Source organism: Macrobrachium nipponense, chromosome 23, assembly GCF_015104395.2.
Source record: "Macrobrachium nipponense isolate FS-2020 chromosome 23, ASM1510439v2, whole genome shotgun sequence".
Lineage (NCBI taxonomy): Eukaryota > Metazoa > Arthropoda > Malacostraca > Decapoda > Palaemonidae > Macrobrachium > Macrobrachium nipponense.
The window spans coordinates 6,174,374-6,186,873 of record NC_061090.1 but is presented as its reverse complement, the minus strand read 5'-3'; the positions used below and the strand labels follow the sequence as shown (position 1 = coordinate 6,186,873).

Below are 12,500 nucleotides of genomic sequence, written 5' to 3'. Positions count from 1 at the left end.
CACGTAAAAATATCCAATTCTTCGGGCCAGTCCTAGGAGAGCTGTTAATCAGCTCAGTGGTCTGGTAAAACTAAGATATATTTATTTCGAATTAGAAATAAAGAGAAACACATAAAAAGCCCTATCAAGAGGAACTTCATATGGACAAGAATCAATGTCAAACGTGGCAATTGGCCAACAGAAGATAAACACGTCAAGAAAGAATACGAGGTGAAAGTAGGGCAGGTGCAGGATTGCGTGCTCAACAGGAAATTGTCACGTCATAAAGACTGTTATGGTATAGATCGCTTGATTACGTGAAATTTTCTCACAGGCGGGATTTAAGTTATCTTTTTGGATTTCTCCTAGCAGTGCAAAATATTGCTTTAGGAGATTCTGAGACAAAAATGTTTCGGCCTAGGAAAAAGGTATCCAGACGATACTGATGTACCACAAATGGACAGAGAAATTTAAGGAATGGATGTTCGTAAGTAAAAGAACAAAGACTCCTTTACTTCAACCTTAGTCTGCAACAGATTTTGTCTCTAACATTTTTAATTTCATATGGCGAGGGTTTTTTTTATCTTGTACAAAGTCTAAGAATTCCCTTATGCAAATTCTGCTAACAATTGGAGTTTCTTCGTTTGCAAGATCTCATCAATTCTCACACACTAGGGAGCCAAGTGACTCAAGAAAGCGGAGTGATTTGGCAATATTAATTTCTGGAAGATATTCAATACCTTTCATTTTGATAGTTTAATTTATGCATCTGTAGCAGCAAAAGCCAGAAAAGTTTATATATAATGTGCCCATGGATACCATTACACTACCTGTACAAGATCTAGTAGAGAATGTGCAATTTTACGAAAAAGAAAAACGGACTAGAAAATGTGCAATTTAACGAAAAAGAAAACTGACTAGAAAATGTGCAATTTTACGAAAAAGGAAAATTGACAAGAAAATTTGCAATTTTACGAAAAAGAAAGAGACTGGATATTTATTCGTTAATTTGTTTCATAAGCCACGTACGTTCTAAATGGCAGTGTTCTCGCTTAAAACTTGGGTTTCCCAATTAGGGATACTTCAGTAATTAATTCTGCACAATTCCAATATTACATTGGCTATGTGATTTTGAAGAATGCAAGATGACTTAACTATCAAAAATGGTTTGAAAATCATCTAAGAACACCAACTAAGGCGATATTTCATTAGTTGTAGTTTTAGAGTTGATGATCAAACCTTTAAGAAACAACTTACACAAAAAAGCAACATGAGGTCACATTTAAGAAAAAAACAAGTCAACAACCCGCTTAAGTATGCATATAAACATTGTTCAAAACAAAAAACGTACTTAGCGGAAATATGCTGTTACTACAAATCGCAGTACAATACTATCTGTTTGTAAAATATCTAACAACACGCCAACTTTTAAATAATTAAGAATAAAGCTTTTCAACGATTAAAAAGACCATCGCTCATATTCATGTTGCTAAAAAACTAATGAGACATCCTTCAACTAACAATCTGTCATGCATTGATGAACTTCTAAAAACGACTCTAGCTGAATTCCAGTCTATAGGGTGTTCTAAGTCGTCTCTCACGTGACAAAAAATGGCACTTGAACTGTTTCCAACCCGTGCATTATATCTATGCTGCGTAACTCTCTAACTTAGTTCCTTACTAGATTGTCCAATATAAGATAAATTACAAATAGAACAGTTAATTTTGTACACTCCTCCTGTTGGAATTACTGGTTTATTAAAAAACAATGCATTCTTGACAGACGAATTATTGCTAAAAACAACATTCATTTTCAGACACTTCAGGCTACGTACAATTGATGAAAATTCACAACTGTTTGGCAAAACTAAAATATCTTTAATTTCAAAATTACTTGATCTTTCGCGACTATACAATATTTTTTTGTCACTTTGGAGGCAACCATCAGTAAAATACCCTGAGTAACATAATTCTGGAAATTCATAAATGTTCTGAATTTCCTCTGCTAAGAATTCAGGATCACAAATTCTATATGCTCGTAAGAACATCTCTGAGAAGACTGTTCGTTTTATCTTGGTGATGGCTGGAAAAATTATGAATGAAAGAATTCACTGCAGTTGGTTTCCGGTATATTTGGAATTGAAATCCGTTGTCGGCTCTCATAACGACTGCGTCAAGAAATGGTAAGGTTTTGTTCTGTTCTATTTCCAGTTTGAACTTTATGGATGGAACCAGACCATTCGGAAGTTCTAAGAACTCCAAGGGGTCACGATCCCGTGGCCACAGGCATATTACGTCGTCGACGTATCCGTTCCATGTCATAGCAAACGTAATGATATTTGGTAGGTATCTGACTTCGTAAAATCCCATATACGTATATATTTGAGAGTCGCAGATAAACAGCGTCCCATTGCCAAACCAAAAATCTGTCTACAAAAACAACCATTAAACGTAAATGTATTATCAACTATGCACAACTTTATCAATTTAATAAAAACATGGTGGGAAATAGGAATATTTATATTATTCGTTTTTTCTTGTAGAAACTTTATCATATCATCAATAGTCACGAAAGATCAAGTAATTTTGAAATTGAAATCATTTTAGTTTTGACAAAGCGTTGTGAATTTTCATCACTTGTACGTAGCCTGAAATGTCTGAAAATGAATATTGTTTTTAGCAATTATTTGCCTGTCAAAAATTCATTGTTTTGTTATAAACCAGTAATGCCAACATGAGGGGTGTACAAAATTAATTGCTCAACTTGTAATTTACCTTATATTGGACAATCTGGTAAGGACTAAGTAAGAGAGTTACACAGCATAAATATAATGTACCAGTTGGAAACAATTCAAGTGCCATTTTTTGTCACGTGAGAGACTTTGAACACCCAATAGACTGGAGTTCATCAATGCATGACAGACTGTTAGTTGAAGGCTGCCTCATTAGTTCTTTTAGCAACATGAAAATGAGCGATGGTCTTTTTAAGACGGACGAATGGTTGAAAAGCTTTATTATTAATTATCTAAAAGTTAAAAGTGTCGTTAGATATTGTACAAACACATAGTTTTGCACTGCTATTTGTAGCAACTGGATATTTGCGCTATGTACGTCTTTTTAACAATGTTTATTTGCCTACTTAGGCGGGTTGTTGACTTGTTTTATTGTTATTTGTGACCTCATATTGCTTTCTAGTGTAAGTTGTTTCCTTAAATTTGTTTAGTACCCTGAAGCAATTATTTGAGGGACACGTGAAGACGTGGCTGACCTTTTCTCCTACTTTTCGTGTTCTTTCGTCACCCTTTTATTTCAGAAAACAGATCATGGCTGAAGGTATCGTTCAGATGGATTTAGCTCTCACGAACAGTGATTCAAGTGATACTTTTCATCCAGTTGGGAAGCCTAAGAAAAAAGGAGAAAACAAGAGGAAAAACAAAGATAGTCTGCAGAAATCGGGGTCCTGTGGGATCTCGTTTGTGGTAGACCAGGTTAATGATGAAACAAAGGCAACAAAGGCTAGCAAGAAAAAGAACACTTTTCCGCATCAAGATGAGAAATATGATGACAGTGATATTCAGCCAATTCTCTTTCGTGGTGATAATGGGAATAAAGAGGCTCGTAAAGGGGGTGTTGTGCCCAGAAAACGTCTGTACTTTCCAAATAACCTCTAAATAGACTACAATTACAAATTACAGTGGACATTTAAATTGTACAAAGCTCGACCTGATTTTGAGGTGCTATTTAAAGAAGGCAACTATAGAGAATACGTTACTGTGAAAGATCAAGTAGCCGTGGAATATTTGACTACTAAAGGTTTCGATGGCGTTGTATTAGAAAAACCCAGTGGAGAGGGAAGAACTGTCAAGGTAATTATATTTGGGATTCCACTGTGTTTTGATGCTGTTCTCCTCTTAACTAATGAGAGAAGCGTCAAGGCTACACGTCATGAAGTAAAGTCTGGGGGCAAGATTTTCCCAAAACCACAACTGATTGCTGTATTAAAAGGTAATGTTCCTGAAAAGATTTTTGTTCCTTGCCTTGGGTATAACAAGGTGTGAATTGACGACTGACCTGTGGACCTCTTGGTATAAATACCGGCTTTTCTGTTTCTCTACTTATTCATCACTTGCCTGAGGAGAGAGACAGTTTGGTCTATGAAATACATTATTTGATATCTACATTTCGGCGCTTTTATGGGCTCCTTATATATATATATATATATATATATATATAATATATATAATATAATATATATATGATATATATATATATATATATATATATATAATATATATATATATATATATATATATATATACTTTATATATATATATTATATATATTTATTATATATCTGGTTTACACTACATACATACATCATACATACATACACACACACACACACACACATATATATATATATATATATATATATTATACACATATATATATAATATAATATATATATATAATATATATAATATATATACTATTATATATATATATGTTATATGTATGCATGTATGTCTAAAAGGAGGTTCCAGAGAAGAGCAAAATGTCAGTTAATGTACCGTTCACACCTTCAACCGCTAATATTACGATTGACCCCGTTTCGTTATCCCATTTAATGCGTGTAGAGAGAGAGAGAGAGAGAGAGAGAGAGAGAGAGAGAGAGAGAGAGAGAGAGAGAGAGAGAGAGAATTCTAAACGTGGTCTCTGCACTATCCAGGACAAGGGTTTTTCGAAAAAGTCTGATGTCCCCAGAAATAGTCCCACGATCATCATTCCTATTGCAAAGCGTACAACCGTTCTCTCTTTAAGGAAACGGAGATATCAATTCATTGACTTGAAGTTCAAGCTTCCAAAGAATATGGTGTTCATTAGGAAGAAGAGACAGTAAAAAGAATCTGGATTGGTAAAGATCCTTTCAAAGTCAGGGATAAATCCGCCGAACGCCCTACACTGCCAGCAGTGTAATACTGACTTACAAGCACACATGGTGCAAATGCCCAACAGAATACTAATGTTTTAGGAGTTTTTTTTCTCTTTTTTGTGATAAAGAGCACTGCACAGTGGCCAGAATGTAAGGATTCGGAGACTGTCGGTGGATTTCTTTTTCTTTAAAAAGAGGAAGGCAGATGTCAGGGCACTTTGAAAAACAAAAGACTGTACAGCTGCATATGGCACCATAATTGAAAGTCCTTACACAAAAAAAAAAATTTCACACAAAGCTTAAAATTTCATATCATGTGAAATATAACTTCCTAGCTTCAGTTGCAGTTTAAAAGTATCACAGGTGAACTGCAAATTGCAGGTAAAGAAACATGCAATAAATCTATCAGTAAGGGAATAAAATCACACAAAGCTAAAAATGTCTTATAGTAGTGTAAAATTAACTTTCTGTCCTAAGTAGTTGGAAAGTAGTAGAGGACAGGGAATTGTAGGGATGGAAATATCTGATAACTGAAAGTCAGAGAGGTAGGTGGGTGTGGAATGTGTCGTAATTTAAAATTACTCCAATCAAGATGAAGCGTAATCATGCATACAAGAAGAAAATTTGGATTGCAGCTGAATATTGAAAGTTATCCGGACAATTTTTTTCCTGCTATTTTTTCCAATATCCGATATTAGCGTTTTGCGACCTACCCCAAGTATTACGAAAAAATGATCAACCAAAGCTAAAGACTGTCCTATTTTTCCTCCCTTTTTTTTTTCTAAGATGACCGTTACGTAGAACCTTTCTTGCAGAATCTCTCTTCAGGGGAAGCCTCTGGTATTAGATGCAGCCAGCCTTGGGATTGAATAAGTGACACTTTCCTTCGGAAATTTGAGCTTAGATCCAATTACTTTTTTTTTCTTTCGCTTTTATTGCGTCAAGAAAGGAATTAAGCGTCAAATGAAGAAATAACAGCACGGGTAAAACAGTTAAGAAATCCGGTCAAGGCGACGGATAAATGTTATGAAAGAAACATGAAAGAAAAAGAGGTTTAATATAATTAAAACGGTGGTCCTTTAAGATTCAGGATCCAATAAAAACAATGGAACTGTCTCCCTGTGGATGTTGTGCAATTAGAACCTTAAATTATAAGCGAAGTTGCAAGCAACACTGAAATAAAACAATTCACTTTGTACTGTATGTTTTTTTTTCATAATTTATCTATTTATTAATTTATTAAACTATATTTTTTTTTATAATAACTAATCTCTTCCTTCTGTACTTCCTATTATCTTTTGTAATTTCTTTCAAATGCACACGTCAATGGCGCCTGTAGGGGCGTTCCATATAAGTAGGGGTTTATCTTCTGAATAATAATAAAAATAATTCAAATGAAACGTCCGTTCATTGATTTTGCTTTGAATGTCATCGTACTGCAATTTCCCTAAAATTGCCGTCAAACCCATTCCGCTGGATTTTCGGTAAATACTTGAAACCATGACAGCTCGTGCAGAAGCCCAAACTGTGTTGCAAGTTTCCTAGTTCCAACTGTGGAGATGCGGATGCCAGCTACATGACCACCCATCCGATATTAGGCCGATTTCATGCAGGACCAAAAGTTAAGTAGGCCGCGTTGATATCATATCTAATATAATAACAAAATTCGAGTGGATCTTTCTTGTTTGTCCGCCCCGGGGTGGCATCGTGCAAAGTAAGGGATCGGGAGGGTAGGGGAAACATGGCACATCCACCCTCCTCCTGCAAACCTGTATGTCCGCCCGGGGTGAGGGCGAGCTTACTAGGGGATTAGGAAGGTATGGGAGCCATGACACACCACCTACTGCAAACATGTTTGTCCGCCTAGGGGTAAGGGTTGGGTTGATAGACGATCGGGAGGGTACGGGAGACATTTGGGGGTTGGGGGGCGCCGCAGATTCCAGCACGGCGTAGCGTCCTCCTTCAAGCTCGAACTGAAATAATCTAGAGTAGAAATAGGTACTCCCATGGTTCCAAATTTTTCTTTGAAAATATATAAATAGGCTATATATTTTGTTTAACACTGACTGTGCACTATTTATCCAGAATTATGAATATATTTTTTCAATAATTCAATTTATAAGTGGGCCAACTCTAAAAGAAAGGGCCCTTTGGCCAGCTCGTCATCCACAGAAGTATCTAATTCGTCTTTTTATTTAAAAGGTACAAGAAACATATTATTGTAAGCTGTCCTTTCGTATACAGACCCTTCCATACTATTACTACAAACACTACTGTAAGGGCAGAATAAGGAGCGAACAGCGAGCCACACTTCTATACCTCTCATACGACTCGTCCGAAAAACTAGGTAAAATTAGGAACAATCTTATGTTAAAGAAATCGAACAGCTAAGTAATAGGAGTCAAGAGAGGTCGAATGGATAATAAAAGGAAGTTAGTAATGGAACTGGGCTCCTGAAGAGATCTTGTAAAGAACATTTAGTGTCCCTTTAGAGTGTGCCGCGCAAGGCACATTGTAGGCCTACCGCTCTACAAAACCCCAATTACCTGTATGCGCCAGTTTCACTGTACTAGGCATATATACTGTTAGGAATAAAGGCTGAGGCCGTGTAAAGACCTCATTATAAGCTTATATATGGCACCTCGTTAGAGTCGAGAGAAAGAGAGGGAAAGAAATAATAAAAGAAAAGTATACGGTCCATGTTGCTATTTCTCAAAAGAAAGATAAAAACGGACTGCATCAGGAAAAAGCACCGGAGAGAGAAAAGAGGCAATAAGGTCTTTTCCTCACTTATGACTGTTAAAAGTGTCTTATCCATTCCTAAACAAAACAATACGTCATTTTCCATACTAACAAGAGTCGCTTCAAACGACACTACCGCTTTTTCTAAAGGAAAAGGAAGCGACAGCCCTTCATCCTCTTAAAGCAAGGAAGGTTATAAGAGCCAGGAAAAACAGAGGCAGGAAAGGAAGTCCAAAGATTGGCAGTACAAGGAACGAAACAGACACGGATGAATCATTACAACAATTAAATATTTTGCAGGCGACGATAACCACAGTTGTTGTCACGCCAGACTGCGGTATCAAATCATTCAGTCAGTGTCAACATCTAGAATGGTCTGTGAATTATGTAGTCGATCGAAGGGAAAAGACATTTACACATTCCCAAGAATTTGATTTCTTGTTAGACTCCAGAGGTCAACGAACTCGTCATATTTGATATCTTTTGTCTGTTGACGCCGTGATGGTTAAATTTATAATATCCATGCCTGACACATATTATCATATTATTTTTCAAAGACATTTCTATCAACTGGTGGAGGAGATTAAATGAAAGAAAAGAATGTTGATAACATTATAAATATGAAACATAATAAATATCCTACAATCTGTGAAAATGTACAGTGGAACTAATGTAAAGAAAAGACTATAAAAACAAGATTCCTGCTTCTTTAAGTTTTTTTTTTTTTTTTTTTTTTTTTTAAACGGAATAACATACTCGTTACACCGAGGTACCCAGGAAGCAACGCTGATCTGGTCATGACATGGATGGGCGACCACCAACGAATACCAAGGCCCTTTGGCCCTTAATAATCCAAGATAATCTAAGCCCGGGCAATGGTAAAAGAAAATCAGCGCTTCAAAAATTGCACCAGACCTTGGGAGTCTAAAGTATGCGGCAATGGATACTGATTCGAGGCACAGGAGCAGAGAGGTGGTTGTGGCGTTGGTGAGAGAGAGAGAGAGAGAGAGAGAGAGAGAGAGAGAGAGAGAGAGAAATTGGGATGCGGTACAAGGAGAGGCGTGTTCGACGGCAAAACATATCGCATATCATGCGCAGTAACGGTCGACGAAGTCATTCTCTCCTTCAGACAACTTTGTATACTATCCAGTTTGTACCGTCTATCTCCACATTCTCAACTCCGCAAAGAGGTCCCGACTACGGAGTGTCACTCATCTCCGCTACCGATGCCGAGTGGAGACGGACATAAGATTGACATCCGGATACAAGACCTTGTCCGGCCGGACACACGTGGAGACGCCTGTAAGCTTCTTACCAACGGGACCCGGAACCTGTAGATCTGGGACCTAGAAGCGCCAGGTAGACCTGTTCTAAGCCCTTGGTAATGAGCCTGGTTTTTTGGGAAGTTTCTGAAGGTAGGACAGAAAGACTAAGAACTGGAAGGAGCATAATGGGCCTCTGAAGGAGGTTATTCGCTCTATACACTTTTTCCTGAGGGAGTAATTGGTAATTAGGATAATCCTGGGAACTCGCCGTATGGCGTAGGTATACACTGGAGAGAGAGAGAGAGAGAGAGAGAGAGAGAGAGAGAGAGAGAGAGAGAGAGAGAGAGTGAGGAGGTAATTCCGGCGAGATAAAAGAACGATAACTGTAGGGGAATATCTACCATGAGATACAAATATGTGGATAGGTTTTGGGCAAAGTTCCTAGCAAATTTGATTTGTTTCCTTAGAATGTATGTAAATAACAATAATTATATAATAAAGATATAAGATCTACAAAAATCGAGACCAGGGATCTTCCTATAGGACTCCCATGTGCAATAAATATCTGTGGTGTCCGGTGTAATAAAAAAAATAATAAATAAAGACTGATATAGCAATACTAATTACGGGACTGCCAAGATGATAATAATAATAATAATAATAATAATAATAATAATAATAATAATAATAATAATAATAATAATAATAATAATAATAATAATAATATAATAATAATATAAAGTACTCATAGGAACAGTTATGTATTGGTACATAGGTTTAAAAAATAAGTCTCTATAGAGTTTCCGGGAATCTGTCCGATTCCTCTTTTCAGATTCCCGAAAGCTCTCTGTCGAGATTTAGTCTAAAATATACTATATACCCTAATATAACTGTCGATTTGTTTCTCCAATAATAATAATAATAATAATAATAATAATAATAATAATAATAATAATAATAATAATAATAATATAATAATAATAATAGTATTTAGGAAGAAGACCCTCTTTTAAACAAATTCTGTTTTATAAAATGGCAGAGTTCATCGAATTAATCTTATATATTATCTTTTTTATTTTTCTCATTACTCGCTTTTTCTGCTCCCGCGATACTTCGCAATAATTGGCCAATATTAATATCGGGAATAATGCTGAAAGTGGCATTTTATCTAGAACTTTCAGCATTATTCCCAATATGAATATTAGCCAATTATTGCGAAGTATCGCTGAGCCAGAAAAGCGAGAATAAGAAAAATAGAAAAGATAATATATAAGATTAATTCGCTGAACTCTGCTATTTTCAACATAATAATAATAATAATAATAATAATAATAATAATAATAATAATAATAAAATCACTATCACTTACAACAGTCGGCTTCATCCTCTCCTGTGGGACAGTGTTGTTGCAGATCGCAGAAGAAGCGCTGCTCCAGACACAGGGAACCGTTCTCTCCACAAGGAAACCAGCCAAGGCTACACGTCCCTGCATCAAGAGAAAACTACGTGAATGCTTTTCTTTGTTATTCGTCTATTCTGTGAACGAAATCGTAACGTGATTGTTTTAGATTTAGATGCTCTTCAGGAGGAAACTACCCTCTCCATTTACATTTTAACGTTACACTGATGAGGAACACCGTTCAGGTGTTCCAAAGTCTTTGATTTATTTTTACATAGAAATGTATTATATATATAATTGTGGATTTTTTTAACAACGTGAATGGTTTAGTTACTAATTCTCTTGACTGTGAATCACAAGCTAATATGAATGGTTTGGTTTATTTTATTTGTGAATTACAAACTAGTTGTGAATGATTTGGTTTCTATTTCTCTTAACTGTGAGAGTTTAAGCTGCGTGAATGTTCTCAGTTCTATTCCTCTTGCCTGCGAATGAAAAAATATCGCAAATGGTTCCATTTCTATTTCATTGTTTATTTGTTAATGGAAAATCACGTGAATGATTTGAATTATAATTATACTTTTGGTGAGTAAAAAAATAAAGCGAATGTTTTGATTTGTACGTCTTTTATTTGTGAATGAAAAAATAAAGTGAATGCTTTGATCTCCATTTGTCTCTGTAATAAGTGAGATTAGAGCGAATATCTCCGATGCCCTTTTTTTAGTTAAAAGAATAATACCCCGAATGCATTTTATTTCCCTTTTTAGCGATTCTTATAATATTACCGATTGTCAGTTTCTACTTTCCTATTTGCAACATCTGTTCAGTTACGGAGCTGAAGTAAAGGGCACATCTTCTATAAACGATTTAGACACGTTCTGGTAAATCTCTTAAAGCATTGTAGTGGAAATTAATGATTTTTGACAATGAATTCTTACAAATAAAATTAAATAATTTAATGAAAAATTGCAGCACTGATGAGGTAAATGCAGAGATGATTTAAATTTAAGAATATTTAGAAAAAAAAAAATGTAAAAACACAAAAAAATGCAATTATTTTTTTAACAAATGTAGCAGTCATGAGGTAAACGTTAAGACTACTTCAAAGGTAAGAAGATTTAAAATATGAAAGTAGGAAGATTTAAGAAAATGAAAGCCAAACCTAAATCTTTAAATTCAATTGTATTCTTTGTATTGAAAATAAACCTTCACAACCCAAACAGGGTTGGCTAAAATGCCACAGTTCTTATAATTATGATCTACTCTTAAAAAGATCGTAGCCTCAAGTAGTTAAGACTGTTCAAAAACAATTATACAAACATTCCAAAACAAAAGCAAAAAACACTAGTCACTAGTCCTTATGCAGGATACAGCAATAAGTTTCAAAGCGACTGCATGAAAATTGAATAAACAATACCACTACTTAACTAACTATAGTCCTCAATAATGATCACGTAACTCTTAACGAGACTCTCCGTTTAAACCCCGTAGAATTTATCTCGACATTTCCCGCTCTCTCTCTCTCTCTCTCTCTCTCTCTCTCTGAGACGCTGTCAACTTCCCCATTAACTCCTTGATTTAGTTATCAGTCAGTTATGACTGCTAACAGTCATAACCATCACAGGAGTGTGATGAACTTCACGACTGGGTAATTGATGAAGTCATCAATCAACTGTCACGGCCAATAATCACAACAGCCTAACAATAATTTGAAAGAGAAAATACTCAAAATAGAAGAGTCTCGAAATGGAGAAACAAATCCAGGGCTATGTATGGGTACGTATATTCATTTAAAAAGAAATCTCTAAAGAGATATTTCGGAAATCTGTTCGTTTCCCCATTCGAAAGTTCTCTGTAGAAATTCAGAAATTTGTTTTTAAATATACATAGGTACCCATACACAGTTGTGGATTTGTTTCTCGGGTAATTTTACTTGTTTATTTATTTAATTTTTTTTTTTTGTCCTTGAGAAAACTATAGCCTCGTAGCACGAAGAACTAGAGAAATATCATCACTCGAAGGAAAGAAAGTCATACACAAACAAGCAACCACACACACCCATAATATATAAATAATATATATATATATGTGTGTGTGCGTGCGTGTGTGCGTGCGTGAGTGTGTGTGTGTGTGTGCGTGCGTGAGTGTGCCTGTTTTGCGCGCGTTACTTCTTCACACTATC

At 35.6% G+C, this 12,500-nt stretch overlaps 1 protein-coding gene across 2 annotated transcripts in view; it reads right to left on the bottom strand.

Moving 5' to 3' along the window:
* LOC135196135 (relaxin receptor 1-like) overlaps positions 1 to 12,500 on the bottom strand; it is a 518,632-nt gene that overhangs the window by 190,422 nt on the left and 315,710 nt on the right. For both annotated transcript variants that reach the window (XM_064222669.1, XM_064222680.1), the window contains exon 3: positions 10,289 to 10,405. In XM_064222669.1, coding sequence (XP_064078739.1) covers positions 10,289 to 10,405 — 117 coding nt within the window. The remainder of the gene's footprint in view (positions 1 to 10,288; positions 10,406 to 12,500) is intronic.